The sequence below is a fragment of the Aquarana catesbeiana genome, linkage group LG02 (genome assembly GCF_042186555.1).
Source record: "Aquarana catesbeiana isolate 2022-GZ linkage group LG02, ASM4218655v1, whole genome shotgun sequence".
NCBI classification, from domain to species: domain Eukaryota; kingdom Metazoa; phylum Chordata; class Amphibia; order Anura; family Ranidae; genus Aquarana; species Aquarana catesbeiana.
In genome coordinates, this window is record NC_133325.1 from 60,871,634 (window position 1) to 60,894,236 (window position 22,603).

Below are 22,603 nucleotides of genomic sequence, written 5' to 3' on the forward strand. Positions count from 1 at the left end.
GCACATAGAAGCCTATGGAGCTCCCCAGTGCATGTGGAGTGCAGCACTCCGGCGGTTCAAACTAAGCCATTGCCCGGGCTTCTAAAAGGCACTGCAAAGATTACCTGATATGAGATCTGCAGCACAGTGACGGTGTCACTGCTGCATTAACAAATTAATATCTGGGTTTGTAAAAGCATTTAGTGCAAACAAAGGGGTTTATATACATTGTGGCTATTGAGAAATATTAAAACAAAGTTCAGCTTTAGTTTTTGCTAGTTTTCAAGGGTACAGTGAGCGTAAATGGCTCCTGAGGGTTATGGAAGAACCTTCTATTCTGGCCCTGTTCTTGTGGCCCAAACTTGCCCCTCAGCAGTCACATTATGAAAAATATTTAACACACAAAACACAGCACAAGGACATTGAGTGTTTATATGGTGTCCTAATAAACAACCCAGATGATGGTGCGGACGTCTTTGTAAATTACTTGGCTGTGAGTGCCAACTATGGACTAATTCCAATGCCACACATAATACCCAACTCCATGCCCAAGCAATAAACACTCAGTTGTGTTGAATTAATGTGCCAATCACTTACAAAATCCAGTGGACACTTTATTGAGTCAATAAGAGGTTAAAAACAAAAAGTCCACAGTGAATAAATGGTATCCACATAAAAGCAGCACTCCTAAATGGTTTTCACAGTGTGCAGTGGATTATTATTAATATACAGGATTTATATAGCACCAACAGTTTGCGCAGCGCTTTACAACGTGACGGCAGACAGTACAATTACAAACAATTCGATACAGGAGGAATCAGAGGACCCTGCTCGTTAGAGCTTACAATCTAGAAGAGAGGGTCAAGTGATACAAAAGGTAACAACTGTGGGAGATGTACTGATGAAGAAAATGAAAAGACAGTTGTTGGGTGAGGGCAAGATGGGCTTCTCTGAAGAGAAGTTTTCAGGGATCGTCTAAAAGTGGATAGAGTTGGAGATAGTCAGACAGATTGGGGTAGGGAAATTCCAAAGGATGGGAGAGGCTCGGGGGGGGGGGGGGGGGGGGAGTCCTAGAGGTGAGCATGGGAGAAGGTGACAAGGTAACTAGCGAGCAGGAGGTCTTGGGAGGAACGAAGAGAACGATTTGGTTGGCATTTTGAAACTAGGCTAGTGATGTAGCTGGGGGCCGAGTTGTGGATGGCTTTGTAAGTTGTTGTTAGTATTTTGAATTTAATGCGTTGGGCGAGTGGCAGCCAATGGAGGGGAATGGAAGAGAGGAGTAGCAGACACTGAGTGGTTTGTAAGATTGAGGAGTCTGGCAGCAACATTCATGATGGACTGAAGTGGGGATAGCGTATTTAAAGGTAAGCCAATGAGGAGGGAGTTGCAGTAGGTGAGAGGAGGTTGAGGCAGCAAGATTTGAAATGTGATTGAATGTGGGGTCGAAAAGAGTTGAGTCCAGGACTACACCTAGCACCCTGGCATGCGGGGATGGGTTGATGGTTGTGCCATTGATCTTGGCAGAGAAATCAGGGGAAGAGGCACGTGGGGGAGGAAAAATTATGAGCTCGGTTTTGGACAGGTTGAGTTTGAGGAAGTGGTGTGACATACAGACTGATATGTCGGTTAGTAAACTGACTCTGAAGGTGCGGTGGGATCAGTAGAATGAGAGCCAACAAAGAGCACAGTCAGTGAGACCAAAGGAGTGGAGGAGAAGGGGGTGGTCAACCGTATCAAAGGCAGCCGAAAGGTCCAAAAGTAGAAGTTAAGAGTAGATTGAAAAGCATATCTAAACCACAGTGGGTCTCTTGTCTGAGGCGCACTCACAAACTACCCAACCAGCGGGTATAATATGGCAAGATCTATGCTCCCCGGAATGTAAGAGTGGAAGAAGCTGCAGCATTCAAGCCAGCGGGGACGCTAGAGTTGCTCTGTTGGACTGGAAGTGCATCACTGCTAACAGGAAGTCTTTGGGCGGCCATAATATCGGAGTCCATAGTGCCAATAAGCAATATAGATTGCTCAAAGGGGTGTACAAAAAATTTAAACTAGGCACCAATTAAACTACATGCATCCTAAAATGAGCAAAGTAATAAAGGTTACACCCACTGTGATAATCACTATTGTGCATTAACAAAAAATGCACAGAAAAAAAAATTGCACAAATTCCACAAAGATGCTATGAAAAAAACCTTTTTTTTGTTGATACCACTTTTATATCAGTGATAACTTGGTGCATTTACATTCAAAAAATTTTAATAATGTGATAATCACTATTGTGCAATGCCAAAAACAAAAAAAATCACAAAGATGCTGTGAAAAAAATCCCAAATATTAATACCAGTGTTCTATCAGTTATAGATTAGTGCATATAAATATCAAAGATGAACCTGCATATTTTTACTGCACTTTTACTGCAAGTCCTTATTCAGCTGTGACCATTTCCAAATCCTTGCACTTTAATTAAATGATTCCAATCCACCGTGAATCTTTATGATTCCAAGATAAAACATGCTCCACCACCAATAATGCAAATGCTCACGCACCAGAGCCCAAAGGCCCACTGGACCACAAAGCGTGTGTAATGGACATTATTACAATCTCCCAGCATGGGGTTCCAAGTTTTCTCCTTTCCAGCTCAGACGCTCCTTCCCCTCAGCAGGATATACATTCCTGATGCAGCTATACAGCGAAATGCATAGAGGTCGGATTGCCATATATTCCCGTGGACCTCATGTGACGTCACGTCCGTTTTGAGCCGTGAGACGCACGCCGGAATTTGGTGAGACAGACGGCGCCTTTGTCTGTACCATTGTAACGGCAGTGCGTTGGATATTATCCTTTGAACTAAAACGTTTACGCTTGTGAAGCTGGTGCCGGTCTGGGCACCCTGACATGTAAGCGCATATATTTGGGGATTGGTTTTTAAACAGGAACTTTTTTTAATAAAACTGTTGCACGATGAACGGGTTTATCTTCTTTTTAAGTGATTGGGGTATATCCTGCTAAAGGGAATGAGCGTCAGTGAGCTGGAAAGGAGAAAACTTGGAACCCCATGCTGGGAGATTGAGTAATATCATTCCACATGATTTGTGGTCCAGTGGGCCTTTGGGCTCTGGTGAGTGAGCACTTGTATTATTGGTGGTGGAGCACGTTTTCTCTTGGAATCATAAAGATTCACGGTGGATTGGAATAATTTAATTAAAGTACAAGGATTTGGAAATGGTCACAGTTGAAAAAGGACTTGAACCTGCATATTTTTACAGCACTTTTCATTTTTGATATGTGTATACACTAAGCTATCACCGATAGAACACTTGTATTAATATTTGGGATTTTTTTCACAGCATCTTTGTGGAATTTTTTTTTTGGCATTGCACAATAGTGCTTTATTACTTAGCACACGTCAATTTTAGGATGCATATAGTTTAACTAGCCCCTACTTTACATTTTTAGTAGGATTTATTATTGTGATTCACACTTAAAGTGGCAGCTGTCACACGTATTTACATAGGGTTGGCGCCTTTTTATATTTTGGAATAATTTTATGCACAAAGGGGGTGGGAGCAGCAGAATCATCTCCCTGCACACTACGTCCACCATGTTACTGGACTTTGGACTTCAGCAACATGGCGGACGTAGTGTGCAGTGAGATAACTATGCTGCTCCCACCCCCCTTGTGCTAGGTTTAGCGCCTTGGTATATGGCGGGGGGTTGATTTATTTTATATTTGTGTCTGCAGAACACATAGTGATGGGAAATCTTCCCATTTTGGAGAGACAAAATCCATACTGGAGTTTTAACCAATTTCTACACTGTTCAAAACTACACAAATATGTTGACTTTGGATATTCCTTTTTTATTTTAATTTTTTTCATGAAAACATTTTAATTGTATAGATTTCCAGTTCATGATGTTTAATAAAACAATCTTACTTTATCTTCTCTTTTTAAATATTTCTTTAAGGAAAATGCTAAAATTCTCCAGGAGAGAGGAGTGGCCTACATAAATTCGGACTCTTCCATAGAAGGTGAGATTTGTCCCGTTTTAGTATGGTCTGTTAAGTTGTAGAATGTATACCTGTTTTTTTTTATATTTTCCCAAGTATCTTTATATGGTGATGAAGCATTTACTAACCACCAACCAGCTGAGGCTTTGAGAATTCTAGAAGAGCATGGAATGAGTAGCATTTGGATCTTTGGTCAATGTGGGCCCAGGATAGTCCAAGCTCAGTAAACATTAAAATGCAGCATTCACTTAATTTGTAGATTTCTGGCTTCTCCTTTTTTATAACCTCCAACCTAGACTCCCAACCCACATGAGTGTTTGTTACTTCACATCTGGACAACAAACCAGCCATTGTCTAACCATTTTATAAAGAAAATCTAATTCAAACATGCACTTTGACTAAAACAACCTGTACTTGTGTGTTCTGAAGGTCCACTTGCCAGATGTGAGTTTCTGTACTGCTTCTTTTTTTTTCTCAAAAAAAAAAAAAAAAAAAGTAACACTATCAGTGCAGAATGGTTTTGAGTTGCATACAAGCTTGTTTGTTAAAATGCCATCACTTCACTTTTTGCCGGTGTGAGCAGCAAAGAGCTGGTATTTCAACATCCACTGTTATGTAAGTGTAGAGACTCTTATTTTATCAGATATGCAATGCTATACAGGTAATGAGAAACGTTATGTGATACTGCACCACGGAATCAACAACCACGATATAGAAGAAAAAGAAAATAATGATGGGCAAATGAATGCCCTAGTATTCCAAAAAAGAAAAATTGCTGCCTCTATAAATTGCTACCACCTAAGTGGAGCAAAGGAATATAATAGGAGGATGTAGACGTGGCGCTATTCTTCTTTGGTTGGTGTGAACCTCCCAAACTAAAAAGTTGTTGCAGTTAATTTGTAGTGCAATTATGTGTAGAAGGGTTTCCACCATCCCTGCTAAGTTTCATTTTTTATGTCCTTTTTTCAGTTTGATGTGTATTATGTGACGTTGCATTTTGAGATTTCCATACATTAGAGATTTCACCATTATTGTTAAGTTAGCGCTACACTTTTTTTTTTTTTTTTGTGGTGTGGGAACACATAACAGTGCTTAGCGGCGGGTCTTTTACTGACACTTTTTTTTTATTTTACCTCCAGTAGTTTATTGCAACTAGTAGTGTGGTGATTACCTATTATACTAAAGATTGGCATGTGGCATTATTAAACATCAACAGATTTCAGTTGTGCCCCACCAGGCTGGTCCCCCCATGGACAGTGTGCCTGTATGCTGAGTTCATCTCCCCATCCCTGCACTCAGTGCACTGATGGGAACTGATTGGCAGCACTGATAGGCAGCACTCATGGGCACTGAAAGGTGACACTGATTGGCAGCACTGATGGCCACTGATAGGCTGCACTGGTTGGCAGCACTGATGGGCACTGATAGGCAGCACTGATAGGTGGCATTGGTTGGCACTGATAGGCAGTACTGATAGGTGGCATTGGTTGGCACTGATTGGCAGCACTGATTGGCACTGACAGGTGGCATTGGCTGGCACTGATTGACACTGATAGGTGGCACTGATTGGCTTTGGTCGGCACTGATAGGTGGCACTGATTGGCACTGACAGATGGCACTGACAGGTGGCATTGGTTGGCACTGATAGAGGAGAGGGGGAGTTTCACATTGAGCAGATCACCAGGCTTTTAAGAGCTGCTCAGTGCTTTAAACTGTCATGTACTGTCCCTGATGAATAGACTATCTGTCAAAACTCGGCGGTGATGTCGGGGGTGGGCGCGGCAAACAACTATCATACACCAGCCAACGGGAAAGGGGCTGGGCGGGCCGCTCCGTGTATGTGGCTCTGCTCCTTTCTATCAGCTTTCAAGCACCAGCCAATGATTGAACTGCTTAAAAAGGGCCGGAGTCACATACACTGAGCGGGCCACTGGTGTATAATAGCTGTTCAGCCCCGCCCACCCCCGACATCACAGCAGCAGTTTTGACAGACAGTTTAGGGCACTGAGCGGCTCTTACAAGCCTGGTGATCTACTCAATGTGAAAGCGCTATACACTCTTGCAGCATTTCACAGGAGAACTCGGGAGACAGCCGGCATGCAGCTACACTAACAGGGGGTGATTAGGGTGTGCCCAGGCACACCGCCACACCCTGTGTGCACGCCTATGCCTGGGAGTTATGTGATCCGGGCTGCCTAGATTTTGGTCACACAGGGGAGCAGTTTTCTTTTATTCCTGGTGTGAAAGAGATGGTGATGAAATGTTGACATGTGCCCTAAACATGTAGTGTGATTTGTGAAAATGCCTATGTTTAAGTATATATTCTTACCTGCCAGTGTTGACTTTCTATAGCCACCCATGTTATCCAAGTAGGCTAATGCCCCGTACACACGATCGGACTTTCCGACAACAAAACCGTGGAAATTTGTTCGAAGGTTGTTGGCTCCAACTTGTCTTGCATACACAAATTATGGTCACACAAATGTTGGCCAACAATTACGAACGTGGTGACGTACAAGACATACGACGAGCCGATAAAAAGGAAGCTCGATAGTCATGTGATATCTCCATTACGAACGCTAGTTTTACCGAGCTTCCGGCTCGTACTTGCTTCCGAGCATGCGTGAACTTTTGTGCATGGAACTTGTGAACACACGATCGGAAAGTCCGACAACAAAGTTTTGTTGGCGGAAAATTTGAGAACCTGCTAGCCAACATTTGATGGCGGAAAGTCCGATGGAGCATACACACTGATGGAGCATACACACTGTCGGACTTTCCGCCAACAAGCTCACATCCAACATTTCCCGTCGGAAAATCCGACCGTGTGTACGTGGCATAATGGTGGCTATCATTTGAAGTTTCTCTTTCTAAGAGATTGCTTCCCTATAGATTCTTTTTTTTTTTTTTTTTCTTTTTTTTAGGAAACTACACCTTAAGAGTGGATTGCACCCCCCTGCTGTACCAGCTGGTCTATGAGCTGACTAAGGAGGTAAGGAGGAGAAAAGTGTGTTGTATGTTCTTGCTGGGTCACTTGGTGTCCAGGTACATTTTATAGTAGTAAAGTTTGGTGAATGGTTCGATATCTCAACGGCAGCATGGGCCAGGTGTGTGCGCATGCACATGACTATCCAGAGAGAGTGGACGAAGCGCCACCTAGCGTGGGGTACACGTGGCCATCATGGGAAAACCAGCTGCGGGCAGACGAACGTAGTCAGTGTGAGGTGGGGTCACAGTGCAATGGGACAACGATTTAAAAAAAAAAAATGTGAAATGTGTGAACAAGCAAAGGTTCTTGGACCCACCTCCTGGTGTGAATGAGCCCTCAGAGTGATGTGCCCCCTGGGATTGTGCACAGTTCTAAAGGGTGCCTTGACTGAAAACAATTAGAAAAACACTGAACTAGGATTTTGCGAAGTCAACAATATAAATGTGGCGACTTTCCTATAGAACATAAAAGGTATCAATGTCCTAGCTATACAGCCAAAATCCTCCAACACACTGCAGTGAGCAGACCTAGTCTGCCCAGTGACCCGGAACTGGTTTAGCCAAGGTTTATCCAAGGATTATGGATGAAAAGCTGTTTGGGATTGGATTTCTATGAGAAACACGCAGGACTCCGGATATCACACTATGTAAAACAAGGGCCATTCCAACAGGGCTTGTGTAAGAATCTGGATATCCAAGATTAAAGAAGATCAGTGGTCTCCAAACTGAGGCTTGCAGGCCGGATGCAGCACTTGGCTTGATCACCAAGCCTGAGGCACTGTGTACTCCCCTCTAAAGTCTGAAGGACAGTAAACTGAAACCTTTTGTTTAGAATGTTTGAAGACCCCTGAAGCAGAGCTACATACTCCCCATTAACCACGTAAGGACCAAGCCTCTTTCTGAGATTTGTTGTTTACATGTTAAAAACAGGTTTGTTTGCTAGAAAATTACTTAGAACCCCCAAACATTATATATGTTTTTTCCTAACACCCTAGAGAATAAAATGGCGGTCGTTGCAATACTCTCTGTCACACCGTATTTACGTAGCGGCCTTACAACGCACTTTTTTTGGAAGAAATACACTTTTTTTGAATTAAAAAATAAGACAACAGTAAAGTTAGCCCATTTTTTTTATATTGTGAAAGATAATGTTACGTCAAGTAAATTGGTACCCAACATGTCACGCTTCAAAATTGCGCCTGCTTGTGGAATGGCGACAAAATTTACCCTTAAAAATCTCCATAGGCGAGGTTTAAAAAATTCTGCAGGTTGCATGTTTTAAGTTACAGAGGAGGTCTAGTGCTAGAATTATTGCTCTCGCTCTACCAATCGCGACAATACCTCACATGTGTGGTTTGACCACCATTTTCATATGCGGGCGCTATTCACGTATGCGTTCGCTTCTGCACGCGAGCTTGGCGGGACGGGGCGCGTTTAAAGAAGTTTTTTCTTTTTTTCTTATTTATTTTTTATTTTTACACTGTTCTTTAAAAAAAAAAATATATATATATATATATATATATATATATAATATTACTGTCACTTTTTTATTCCTATTACAAGAAATGTAAACATCCCTTGTAATAGAAAAAAAGCATGACAGGACCTCTTAAATATGAGATCTGGGGACAAAAAGACCTCAGATCTCATATTTACACTAAAATGCAATAAAAAAAAAAAATGTTTGTCATTTAAAAAAAAAATAATAAAAAAAAATGTCCCTTTTTAAGAGCTATGGGCGGAAGTGACATTTTGACGTCGCTTCCGCCCTGCAATGGTATGGAGAAGGGGTGGGAGCCATCTTCCCATCACTCATCTCCATACCCAGCCAGCAGAAGGATCCGATCGCCTCTGCCACCGCCGCCGGCTCCGGTAAGCGGCAGAGGGCACTGGAGTGCGGCGGGAGGGGGGCCCCTCTCCCACCGCCGATAAAAGTGATCTTGCGGCGAATCCACCGCAGAGACCTCTATTATTGGGAACCGGACCGCTGGCCGAAGAAGAGGATATCGGGGTTATGGCAGCTAGATGCTGCCATAACAATGATATTCCTCTTCAAAGTTAGGACGTATATCGGCGTGCGGGGGTCTGGAAGTGGTTAAAGACGGATTCGCCTATAAAATTGCTGAGAGGTTGGGATTTTTGGCAGACGAGAAGGGCAAAGTCTTATTTGCCAAAAACTCCCCCCCCCCCTTTTTTTTTTGTGTGCTCTCCTGAATCTCTCTCAGCCCAGGTATGGGCCAGATACCAGAGTTAATGTAACTCCTGGGCACATACACAGGACATCAGCAGAGATGATGGGGGTCGCAGTTGTGAAAGGTGCCTAGACCGGTCATCCCTGTTGTGCAGCCCAGAAGGAGATGGATATGTTTTAGGTATACTGTGCAGATTATGGCAAAAGCTCTCCACCACTAATGATGGTAATTTCCCCCTGACAGCAGAAATGTGTGTAAAAGAAATAAAGCCAATTATCGGTAAGGAGCGGCGCTGCCGCATCTTTAACAACCAATGACTGACTCATTCAGCTGTCAGTGGGGTTCCCCTGTTGACAGCTGAAGTGTAAACAAAGTCGGCAATTGCAGCGGTCAAAAAAGAAAAAAAAAAAAGCAGACCAGCAATGTTTATCAAGAACATTGCTCAGCCACTGCAACAAAGATAAAAAGAAACATTGTTTCTTTTTGTATGTTTCTGTCTGTTCATCTACAGATCAAATGGATGAACTTCCCTCTGCAGCTAAAGTCAGTTTAACCACTTCAGCCCCGGAAGGTTTTACCCCCCTTCCTGGCCAGACCATTTTTTTGCGATACGGCACTGCATTACTTTAACGGACAATTGCGCGGTCGTGCGACGCTGTACCCAAATAAAATGTATGTCCTTTTTTTTTTTTACCACAAATAGAGCTTTTTTTTGGTGGTATTTGATCACCTCTGTGATTGAATTTTTTTGCGCTAGAAACATAAGTGCAAAAATTTTGAAAAAAAAACCTACAAAACGCATCCAAACAAAAAAAAAAAAAAAAATTAAAAAAACGAATTAATCAGTTTAGACCAGGGGTCTCAAACTCAAATTGCCTGAGGGCCACATGACAAGTTTTGATATCCCATGGGGGCCGCATGCAAACTTTCAAAACGTCAAAAACAATAAACTATACCAGCAATAATATACTATACTATACCCGGCACTGGTGTCAGCAAATGTATTATTAACCCCCAGCACTGGTGTCAGCAAACGCATTATTAACCCCCAGCACTGGTGTCAGCAAAACATTATTAACCCCCAGCACTGGTGTCAGCAAAACATTATTAACCCCCAGCACTGGTGTCAGCAAAACATTATTAACCCCCAGCACTGGTGTCAGCAAAACATTATTAACCCCCAGCACTGGTGTCAGCAAACGCATTATTAACCCCCAGCACTGGTGTCAGCAAAACATTATTAACCCCCAGCACTGGTGTCAGCAAAACATTATTAACCCCCAGCACTGGTGTCAGCAAACGCATTATTAACCCCCAGCACTGGTGTCAGCAAACGCATTATTAACCCCCAGCACTGGTGTCAGCAAACGCATTATTAACCCCCAGCACTGGTGTCAGCAAACGCATTATTAACCCCCAGCATTACCCCCCACACTCCATAATTACCCCCCACACTGCACAAATAGCCCACACTCCATAAAATACCCCACACACTCTATAATTACCCCCACACTACACAATCACCCTCCACACTGCATAAAATACCCCCCACACTGCACACATTTCTACCCCAGTCACCCCACTAAGGACTTTGCCTCAGTGTGATGGCTCACTCACCTCTCCTGGCAGTCAGGATCATCTGCCTCCCGAGTCCTCTCCTCCTGGCTTCCACATAGGCCTAGTGACAGGGGACCCAGAGAACACAATCTCCCGCCCTGAGGTGGCAGCAGGATCCTGGTTTGGGGCTCTGGTCGATCGTCAATGCCTAGGTGGGCGGATCGATGAGCGGATCCTTCCTCCGCTCCTTCCTCTGCTCTGTTCTCTCTCTGGGCTGCAGCAGAGAGGGCAGAGGAGATGGAGAGGTAAAGCTCTTTGGCTCCTCCCCCTCTGCGGTGCCTGGGTGCAGTTCAAAAAGACGTCCTGGATAGAGGTCGACCGATATGGGTTTTTCTCTGGCCAATGCCGATACCGATATTTAGAAATCGGGGCGGCCGATATATGATGCCGATTTTTGTGGCCGATATTTTAGGCCGATTTAAAAAAAAAAAAAAAACCCTCACCCACTCCACTCCTCCCTGCTTGCTCCTGTCACTCTGCCACACACTTGATGTCCTCAGTACAGATGGCACTGGTTGGCTGTGGCAGGTGGCACTGGTTGGAGGTGGCAGGTGGCACTGGCAGACTGGTTGGCACTGATTGGCAGTGGCACTGGCAGGTGGCACTGATTGGCACTGGCAGGTTTCACACTGAGCGGAGTGTAACTGTGTGTGAAACTGACAAGTAACAGAGAGGAGCTGTCAAAATTGAGCTTAATGTCGGGGTGGGCGAGACCCAGCAGCTATCAAACACCAGCCAATGATTGGGCTGCTTAAGAAAAGGGGCGGGCCACATACACGTAGCGGCCCGCCCAGATCCCATTGGCTGGTATTTGATATTGGCCGGGTCCCGCCCACCCCCGACATCAACCTCATTTGTGACAGATCTTCTGTCTCTCTCCTCCTGTTACGTGTCAGTTTCACACAAGCATCAAGCCCTGAGTGTGGAGAAGGGAGGAGGAACGGCGGCCAGTGCTATATATCGGCCTAATGACCAAATATCGGTCGACCCCTAGTCCTGGATCAGCCCTGCCTGCGGGCCATTTTTAACCAGTCCGCGGCCCGCAAATGGCCCGCGGGCCGGTACTTTGAGGCCCCTGGTTTAGACCAATTTGTATTCTGCTACATATTGTTGGTAAAAAAAATCTCAAAGCATATATTGATTGGTTTGCGCAAAAGTTATAGCGTCTACAAACTATGGGATAGATTTACAGACTTTTTAAACTTTTTTTGTTGTTTTTACTGGTAATGGAGGCGATCAGCGATTATTAGCGGGATTGCGACGGACAAATCTCACTTTTTGGGGACCAGTGACACCAATATAGTGATCAGTGCTAAAAAAAAGCACTGTCACTGTATAAATGACACTGGCATGGAAGGGGTTAACATCAGGGGCAATTAAAGGATTAGATGTGTTCCCTTGGTGTGCTTTCTTAGGCTGGATTCACACCTATGCATTTTTAGTGCTTTTTGCATTTTGCAAATTTGCACTACAGTCCATCTAACACGGTTTCCTATGGAACACGTTCTGTAGTGCAAATCTGAAAATTGCAAAAAGCACTAAAAATGTATAGGTGTGAATCAGGCCTAACTGTGTGGGAGCTGAACTGACTCGAGGAAGAGAGACATCGGTGTTCCTGATTAGCAGGAATCGCAGATCTCTCTCTTTCTCTATCTCTCCCTGTCTGACAGAACAACGGTCTGCCTGGTTTACATAGGCAGACCGCCGTTCTGTCTCTCCAGCGAATGATCGCAGGTGGCCTGCTGCTATCACATCTGCCGGACCCTCTAATTGGCTCCTGCTGTGTCCAAATTGAGTGGGAGCGCGGCACACGCGCCCCAGAGCCAATGGAAGAAATCACGTAAAGGTACGCGATTTTGCGCTTCAGGGCCGCCCTGCTGCAGCATATGTACGTGGGGCGGTCCTTTAAGTGGTTAACACAACCTATAAAGTGAAAAAATATATATAATATATAAATAAATAAATATGTATACGTATGTGTATGTGTGTGTGTGTATATATATATATATATATATATATATATATATATATGTGTATGTATGTGTATATATATATATATATATATATATATATATATATATATATATATATATATATATATATATATATATATATATATATATTTTTTTTTATTTTTTTTTTTGTAATGTTCCTCTGTTGTAACCCCCTTATTAACCCTTAATTTACTCAATTCAGCCTTAATTAACTCCTTTATTCTCCTGATTTTTTTTTTTTTAAATTTAGAAACTGTTAATTTAAACTTTTTATTTTTTGCTTTTGTTCATTAATATTTTTACACCTATAACATATATATTTACATGTTTAACATTGAAAATAGCGCAAAATAAAATGTATTTAATTTGTAAATCACTTTTCCTGACAGACTCCATGGCAGCCTACGTGTGGGTTAACCTCGCCTCCTCTCCAATGCTATAGGACCCCATTCCCATAAATGAGTGCTCACCACTAGCTACTGCGTTCCTTTTTTGTCCTCCTCTATGGACCTACACATGCTGTTCGCATCAAGATTGATTGAATCCAAGATTGGCATACCTGTGCGGTGCAGCTCAAAAAGCCCAGCTATGAGCGGGCGAGTAGCTTAAAGAGGCTTGAATGTTCCCCCTTGGTGGATGGGTGGTCGCCTCTGTATGCCCGGCGGACAGTTCTCATCAACGGCTGGCAAGGTCTGTGGCTGTTTTCTCATACTCCATGGCAGTATTTCTATGTGTTGTCTGTATTTTCCCTGGTGGTCCAGTGTGTCCTATCCCCCTCATGGCGGCTGGTTCGCGTGCGTTCCAGCCCGCCACGGCACTTCCGGGTTGCAGCAGTCTCCGCCGCTGGCACCTGCGCTGTAGCCACCCTGAGAGCGAGGTTTGGCTCGCGCATGCGCAGTACGGCGGCTCGTTCGTCGTCCGCGCAGGCGCCGTACGGCGGTTCCCCTTTGCGCGTGCGCAGTAGGGGATAATGATGTCACGGGCGGGGAATTTAAATTCCGCCCTCCTGTCCTGTTGAGTTGGGATCTCCCTTGGTAGGGAAAGGAGGAGCGGATCCCTGCTGGTCTCCAGGTGAGTGGTGGAAACCTCTGCAAAAAAAAGAGCAAAATAATGGAAAAAGTTCTTTTATCATTATATATGTTTATCTAAATATATATACTTATGCGGCTGGAAGTTGTTTTTCCTTTGCCTTGAATATACATTGGTACATGCTTTGTGCATATTAAAAAAAAAAAAAAAAAAAATGAGTCAAGCAGAGTTTTTTCTTTTCTCTAAAACCTTTTCATATTTGATGCCTAGGTTTTCTTAGACCATTATCCCTGCAGACTATTAAAGTGACATTTCGTGTCCCTGGTTATGGACAATTCACCGCCTTTAAGTGGCCAGCCCTCACGCACAAGGTATGTGCTCGTGAGGGGAGGGGATGAGATTTATGCACATTATTGTCGTGCTGATACCATGTTCTGCCTTTCTTCTCTCCCCTTCCCCTATTTTTTCTCTTCCCAGCCCTTCTAGGTCGGACCCGCTAAATGCGGTCCAGAATGCCAATGACCTTGCCAAGCCACAATACAATTCATCTTCATCCAGACGAGACTCACAGTCCGGATCCCACCAGAGGAGACGCTCTCGTTCCTCCTCAAGACACCGCTCCCACCGCCATGACAGCCGCTCAGACCACAGAGCCTGCTGGGGATGTAGGACACGAGTTCCGGAGGGCAAGTCCTTATGTGACCGTTGTTTTGCCCGTGCGGTTGGGGAAAAAGAGACGGAAAACCAGCGTTTAGAGTCTCTTGTGAAACGAGTGGTACAGCAATCCCTAATGGAGAGGGAAGCACCTCGCACATTGAGCCAGTCTACCACCGCGTCTGGCCCACCGGCGGAAGAGGCCCGCGATGATCCGGGTACTTCGCAGCCCTATATTACCTCTCCTGACTCCTCAGAGGATGAGTCTATTAATGAGGAGGTCATTGGAGGGTTCGACTTCGCGATGGTTTCCCCTTTAATCAAAGCAATCAAGGAAGCCTTGAAGTGGGAAGACCCTTCCACTCCCCCAGCCAAGCAGAAAAAATTCTTCAAGCACCTGGGGAGAGAACGCGCAAACTTTCCGCTCCTTCCAGAGCTGAAGGAAATCATTGAGGAAGAATGGAGTAAAACAGAGAAAAAATCCTCCATGTCTAATAAAACCTCCAGATTGTACCCCTTCAAGTCAGAAGAAGTAAAGAATTTGGAGAATACTCCCCTTGTGGACGCAGCTCTTATGCGTCTGGCCAAACATGTGACTCTTCCGCTAGAAGACGCAGTATCTTTTAAAGATGGGCTCGAGAGGAAGATAGACCTAGATCTAAAAAGAATCTATGGGCTCGCGGGTATGGCCTGTAAACCAGCCCTGGCATTAGCGGCCATGTCTAAGGCCATGGAGGCCTGGACGGAGAACGTGGAAGCCTTCCTTAAAGGCGTGTCAGAAGAACTGGCTGGAAGTTCAGCAGCCGCAGAGCTGAAGCTTGCAGCGGTCTTCCTGGGGGAGGCGTCCATTGACCTGATCCGCCTTCTGGCTCGTATTATGCTGTCCTCAGTTACGGCCAAGAGAGCCCTCTGGTTGCGTCCCTGGCTTGCGGACCCTGGTTCTAAGCAAGCGTGGTGTAAAATCCCGTTTGAGGGGTCCTCACTGTTTGGCAATAAGCTTGATGATGCCATTACGCGAGCCACAGGTGGCAAATCGGGTTTTCTTCCCCAGGACAGGCGCATGCTGGGTCGAAAGAAGCCCCAGTTCAGAAGACGAAGTCCGGAGCGCTCCAGGGAAGCACGCTCCTACAAGCCTGGCCGGGACTTTAGGAAGAATTGGAGCAGAGGGCAGTCATCCTTCCGCAAACCCGTTAAAAATCAAACGTCCAGTGCTCGTGATCAGGCTAAATCTTTTTGAGGTTACGCCCGCCCAGGCGGGCCGGGTGGGGGCTCGTCTGCTCCTCTTCCGGCACGTCTGGGTGGCCTCGATCTCAGACTTCTGGGTCATAAGGACGGTCTCGTCAGGCCACAGATGGGCCTTTTCCAGGACTCCGCACCCAAGGTTCGTCTCCACTCTTCTCCCTCGGGCAGAGGATCAGAAACAAATTTTGCTGTCCTATGTGGACCTCCTGAAAATTCAAGGAGCAGTAGTACATGTACCACAGGACGAATGGTTTCAGGGGATATATTCCCCTCTCTTCCTAGTTCAAGAAAAGGGGGGCTCTTGGCGCCCAGTCATAGACCTCACATATCTCAATGGATTCATAGAGAATGGAAGGTTCAAGATGGAAACCTTGGTGACCATTCAGAGAGCCATACAACCAGGCGACTGGATGATATCAATCGACCTGAAGGACGCTTATTTCCACGTTCCAGTGGAAAAAGAATTTCACAAATACCTCCGCTTTCACATTGGGTCAGATCATCTTCAATTTATTTGCCTCCCCTTCGGGCTGACAACGTCCCCCCGGGTCTTTTCAAAGGTCCTCCTAGCTACGGTGGCACTAATAAGATCCAAAGGGGTACGTCTTTACCACTACCTGGACGACCTGCTGGTGCTGTCCCAGAGCAGGGAGCAGTTGCTGGTCCACCGGGATCAAGTAATCTCCACTCTGTCCAACTTCGGGTGGCTCCTAAACATAGAAAAGAGTCAACTGAGCCCAACTCAGCGTCTAATATATCTGGGAGCCCAGTTCGATACAGTGGCAAACACTATCTCCCTTCCACTACAGAAAATTCCTACAGTTCGAGACAGAGTCTCCCGGGCTCTACATGCACGGCAAATGAAAGCCTCTCAGTGCCTGAAAGTCGTTGGCACGATGGTTTCTACGACTCCCATGGTCAAATGGGCCTTATGGAGATTGCGTCCCTTCCAGTCAGGCCTCCTACGGCAATGGAAGTCACGGGACAAGAATCAGGTCATCCGCATAACATCTACAATGAGAAACAGCCTCTTCTGGTGGCTTCAGCGCACGAACCTCCTGACTTGCCACTCCATCGCTCCCATCTCCTGGGTGACGGTCACGACCGATGCCAGCGGTACCGGTTGGGGAGCCCTTTGTGGGTCGAACCTGGCCCAAGGCAAGTGGGAAACATGTCTCCCCAACCCAGGGTCGAATGTCTTGGAACTTCGTGCGGCCTGGTGTGCCCTACAGTTCTTCTCTCATCTCCTGATGGGGGAGTCAGTGCTGTTGAGAATGGACAACACCACAGCAGTATCATATGTGAAGAGGCAAGGGGGTACTCGGATTCCCACACTCCTTCGGGAAGTCGAGCCCATCCTATCGTGGGCGCAGAAATACCTTGCCAACATCTCGGCAGTCTTTGTCCAAGGCGTCCAAAACACTTAAGCAGACTTCCTGTCACGGACCGAGTTGGACAACAACGAGTGGTCTCTCCACATAGAGACGTTCAGGTGGATCTTGTCACTAAAGACCGATCCCGAAGTAGATCTGTTTGCTTCCCCCTGCAATCGCAAGCTGAAGAAGTTCTACACCCGGGGGCTCTGCAGTCAAGCCATCGGGACAGATGCCTTGACGGATCAGTGGAGGTTCAAGCGGGCATACGCCTTTCCGCCACTGCCAGTTATGCTGAGATTCCTGCAGAGGCTCCGAGCGGAGCCAGTGGAAGTGGTGACAATAGCTCCCTACTGGCCGAACAGGCCCTGGTTCCCTCTCCTGGTCCAGCTCAGCTGTCGGGACCCAGTGCCTCTCCCTCTCAGACCGGACCTTCTTTCTCAAGGGTCAGTCCTGCACCCTTGTCCTGCGGTGCTGAGACTGATGGTCTGGTTCTTGAGAGGGAGAGGCTGGAATCCCTAGGTTGTGCCTCAGAAGTAATATCCACTCTCATGAGCTCGAGAAGATCCAGTACAAATAAAGTCTATGGAAGGATCTGGTCCAAATTCGTGGAGTTCTGCTCTCCTCAGGGCAGGTCTTTTAGACATCCAGAAGTCCAGGACGTTCTCAGTTTCCTCCAAACGGGCCTAGATTTACATCTATCTGTCAGCTCTCTGAGAGTCCAAGTTTCGGCACTTTCGGCCTTCTCCGGCACTTCATGGGCAGTTCATCCTCTGGTTAGACAATTTTTCCGAGGCGCATCGAGACTCAAGCCCCAGAGAAAGCCTAGGTTCCCCAAATGGGACCTTCCATTAGTCCTTGACTCGATCTCTGGACTCAGTACCCTCCCCGCTCCCTATCAAGGTCTTTTCAGCAAAGGTGGCCTTCTTAGTGGCCATTACCTCAGCCAAAAGGGTCTCTGAAATTGCATCACTTGGTCATGAAGAACCCTTCCTAACGTTTTTCCCGGACCGGGTAGTCCTAATTCCTATGCTGGGTTCCAACCCAAAAGTGTCTTCAGTATTCCACGTCAATCAAGAGATCGTTTTACCTACATTTAGGACCCCAGGGTCCACTGAGAATCACCCTCTAGATGTGGGCGAAGCTATTAAAGAATATCTCAAAGTTACTTCTCCCTTTAGACGTTCTAGTCATCTCTTCGTGCTTCACTCAGGCAGCAATATAGGGAAGAAAGCCTCAACCAGGACTATCGCGTCCTGGATCGTACAGACCATACAACAGGCATATAGGGCTAAGGGCTTGGCTCCTCCAAAGGCGGTGACAGCCCATTCCACCAGAGGAATGGCAGCCTCGTGGGCAGCGGCTCGACATGTGGCTCCAGATACCATCTGCAAGGCAGCTTCATGGGCTTCTATTAATACCTTCATGTTGCATTATTGTATAGAGCCTGCCTCTCTATCCTCTGTAAACGTTGGGTTACAAATCCTATCGACCGATAGGACAAATTAAAATTTATGTTTTGATCATGCATACCCACCCGTGTGGTTGGCTAGTTATTTCCCACACATAGGCTGCCATGGAGTCTGTCAGGAAAAAGGAAAATTTATTATCAAATACTTACCGTAATTTTCCTTTCCTGATGGACTCCATGGCAGACGGAGTTCCCACCCATTGGTCAACGAGTAGGCTAGTTACGGAACGCAGTAGCTAGTGGTGAGCACTCATTTATGGGAATGGGGTCCTATAGCATTGGAGAGGAGGCGGGGTTAACCCACACGTAGGCTGCCATGGAGTCCATCAGGAAAGGAAAATTACGGTAAGTATTTGATAATAAATTTTCCTTTTTCAATGCTTTGTACCATTGCTGACAGCTCTAAATCTAAACAAAACCGGTAGGTATTAGTAATTGGTATTGCCGAGTGCTAAAAAATAGAAGAAAAAAAAAGGATCGTGAATGCTTTGTAAAAAAAAAAAAAAAAAAAAAAAAGGTTGGTATCCGCGCATCTCTATTAATTATGATGACAGATGATAATCTGATTGTGTGTGGACCCCTTTAATACATGTTTCTGAATCATGCTATCATAGAACTCGCCGGTCCCCGCTATCAGTCCCTAGCTGTGTGGGTGATGTAGCCTTCTCTGTACAGAGAATTGTAGTTGACAATGCAATAAGAGCAAGACAAGGAAACCCTTAAGATCCGGTCTAGGAGACGGGAAATATTTGGCCTTGTAGCTCTGAGAGCGGCTCCTGGTGTAATGAGTTTGGGGAGCCGGTCACCCTCTGTCTCCAGACTTGACAGCTTCATTCTCTTCCCTGCACTGTAATTACATCTACACAGCTGTTACTAGAACTCCAAGATACAGATATTACATGGCTTGTCCTTGGTCACACGAGTGGAAATCCTCATTGGGGGGTTGCAGTATAACCACCTATACAGGCTCATTTAAAGCTGTAGTTTAATCTACTTATATTTTGACTTCATTGTGTGTGGGTTTTTTTTTTTCCCTCATCAACTTGCTAACGAAATGGAAAAAAAAAATCTGATTTTATTACATACCCTATTTTAGACGCGGTGACATCATCTCTGGGTCTCTATGTTTCTCAAAGCAATGCAGGCTGATCACTGCTGGGGGTAGGGTGTTGTACATATCTTCATAAAAACCAAAAAAGAGGGCAGAACGCCCGTTTTTTTTTTTTTTTTTGTTAACTTTGTTGTCCTGGCTATAGTTTGTCCCAAGTATGTTTTGAGGCCATTTACTGTTGACTGTCTCACTACCTCTGTTGGTGGTTTATTCCAAGCATCAACTACCCTTTCAGTAAAATAATACTTTCTAAGATTGGTTTTGAACTTTCCTCCAGTTAGTTTGAGGTCATGTCCCCATGCTCTTGATTTTGGTTTCATATTGAGGAAAAACTGTCCCCCTGAACCGTATTCACTTGTATTACACATAGCACTTTATATTTATCAAGGGCACTTACCATGCACATGTGTCCTCCCCCTTTTTATTTTTTCACTGAGGGTTTTTCAGGCCTGCCCTAACATTGGGGAGAGAATCTGTGGCCAATTTTTTTTTTTTTTTTTCCCTCCACTGGGGCTTCTCTTCTGGAGAACCCTCACCAAGTACATGGAGGACCAGCTTCGGCTCTTGAAATGTTTTAAGATTTTATTGGTTCTCCATAAAAGACACAGTATCGGACAGCAAATGTGATTGCGTTTCAGCCTTGGTGGGCCTTGTTCCCTAAGGAGCGGGGTCCACCTGGCTTTGTGTACTGTGGGAAAAAAAGTACACAAGGGTACAGTATTGATCCGACCTCCAAAGAGGGCCTCAATCCCTGAACCTCCCGGGATGCAAGGCTCCTGATGGGCAAGGTACTCTTGGTCTACCTAGGCCAATGCCAGGAGGAAACTACTCCTTGGGGACCTGCCAAATCTGGTCCTCCATGTATTTACTGAGGGCTCTCCCAAAGAGAGATCTCCAGTTTCAACAAGCAACACACCGCAAGGCTCAGTTTAAAAAAAAAAAAAAAAAAAAAAGAAAAAGAAAAAATGTCCTGTCAGCAGACCAGTAAAGTATAATTAAGGCAAAACTTCTTTTTTTTAAAGTTTTGGATTGAGTGAAGAGGAATTAGATCGCTTGTCAGGTTTTTATTGCTGTCTGTGTCCCCTGTTAAGGACATTCACCCTCTCTATCTGTCCTGTTTACCGTTGAAATTGAAAGTAAAAGGTAATCCCAAATTTTGGGTTGTCCCCAGAAAAGTAATAGAGGGCAAATCTTCCAATAGGGACACTAGTTCTGGTGACCTGGGGGGTCCGCAAGGATTTCCCTTAATTTGCAAGGATCCCCTCTCACTTCCTGTTTGGCTTTGGGACAGGAAGTGAAGGGAAATCTCCCCAATGGGACACAGATGGTGAAAACACATGTGACCGGGGTTATAACCCTCCCTAACTCTATTAAATTTTTTTTAAAAATCCAAGTTTTGCCTATAGTTCTACTTTAATTTCAACAAAAAACCTTCCCAGAGGTTATAATGTATTTTATACATGTTGTTTATCTGTGTAGACCTACTAAACTTTTGAGGCCATAGCTCCCATCTGTCCCTGATTTGGAACAGTCTTTCCTCTTTCCTCCTCATTTGTCCCTCATTTTGGTCTGATCTTTATAGTTGTATATAAAATGCACTATTTATCTTTCAAAAAGTGTTTCCCAGTGCTATATCTAAATTGCCGCATTGGTAAATTTCAAAAGCCAGTATAAGGAGTAATAGTGGTTAAAACTAATCCATTTTTTTTGTATAATTCTCCTTTTTAAGGGGTGTGGCAGGGGGCGTGTCCTATGTCTACATACTTTTACTAATAGGTGTCCATCGTTCCCATCTCAAAAAGTTTGGCGGTATGCCTGAGGCTGCTGCTGAATAGCCGTCCCAGAGCCGACTCAGAGCTGTCACTTTTTGTTCCTCCCCATACAAACCGAAATGGGGAGAAGCGGTTCGGGAGCTCACGGAGGTCGTTGCAAGGAGGCAGAAAAACACAGAAAATAATTTTTGAAAACTAGATTACAGGTCCAATAAATGGTGGCTGTGTATGGATTGTTTTTGGAGAAAAAGGATATATCGTTACTGTCACTTTATTAACCAAATGAATATCTGTTTATAGCTAACTGGGCAGCACAGTCACTAAGTGGTTTGCACTTCTGCCTAGCAGCAGTAGAGTAGAGTCTGAATCCCAACCACGGCACCACCTGCATGGAGTTTGCATGTTCTCCCTGTGCCTGCGTGGTTTTCCTCCGGGTACTCCGGTTTCCTCCCACACTCCAAAGACCTGCTGATGAATATCTGCCTCCTGTCCAAACGGGTCTGTGTAAGCATGCATGCAAGTTAGGGACCTTTTAGATTGTAAGCTCCTTGAGGGCAGGAACTGATGTGACTGTACAATGTACATGTAAAGCACTGCATAAATTGACGGCGCTATATAAGTACCTGTAATTAAAATAGAGGTCTTGTTTGATACGGATGGATGTGTAATATGTTTTTTTTTTTTTTTTTTTTTTTTGGATGTGTAATATCTAATCTATCCACCAGGTGGCAATATCGCTACAGTTTTGTAGTAATAACTGACTTTTATGAGGGTTTTCCTGCAGAGAGAGAGCGTTACAGTTAGTTTATGTTATAACAACATTGTGTCTGCCTCTCAAGAACTGAATTATTTCTGAGTGCAACAGCTTCGGCTTTATGGCTGGTTAGAGGATCTGTTATCAGAAAAATAGAGGGAAAAAATTGATTTTACCAAGAACAGGATCAAAACTTTTTTTGTGTTAATGCATTGGTCTTGGTTCAAAGAGGACAGGTGTAGAGTTTAGACATTAAAGTGTTACTAGACCCAGGACCCTGCATTCACTATATCTGGTCTCCCACAGTACACAGAACATGGAAATACAATCGTTTTAGTAAATCTAAACTGCTAAATACCTTTTCTCATCAGCAGTATATAGCAGTCTTGTGACTTCTATCAGTGCTGGTTAACTACTT

At 44.9% G+C, this 22,603-nt stretch overlaps 1 protein-coding gene across 4 annotated transcripts in view; it reads left to right on the forward strand.

The window, feature by feature from the left end:
- The window catches only part of LOC141126913 (N-acetylated-alpha-linked acidic dipeptidase 2-like), a 160,632-nt gene that overhangs the window by 105,292 nt on the left and 32,737 nt on the right, over positions 1 to 22,603 (forward strand). For all 4 annotated transcript variants that reach the window (XM_073612969.1, XM_073612970.1, XM_073612973.1 and 1 more), the window contains 2 exons: positions 3,946 to 4,009; positions 6,913 to 6,980. In XM_073612969.1, the coding sequence (XP_073469070.1) occupies positions 3,946 to 4,009; positions 6,913 to 6,980 (132 nt within the window). The remainder of the gene's footprint in view (positions 1 to 3,945; positions 4,010 to 6,912; positions 6,981 to 22,603) is intronic.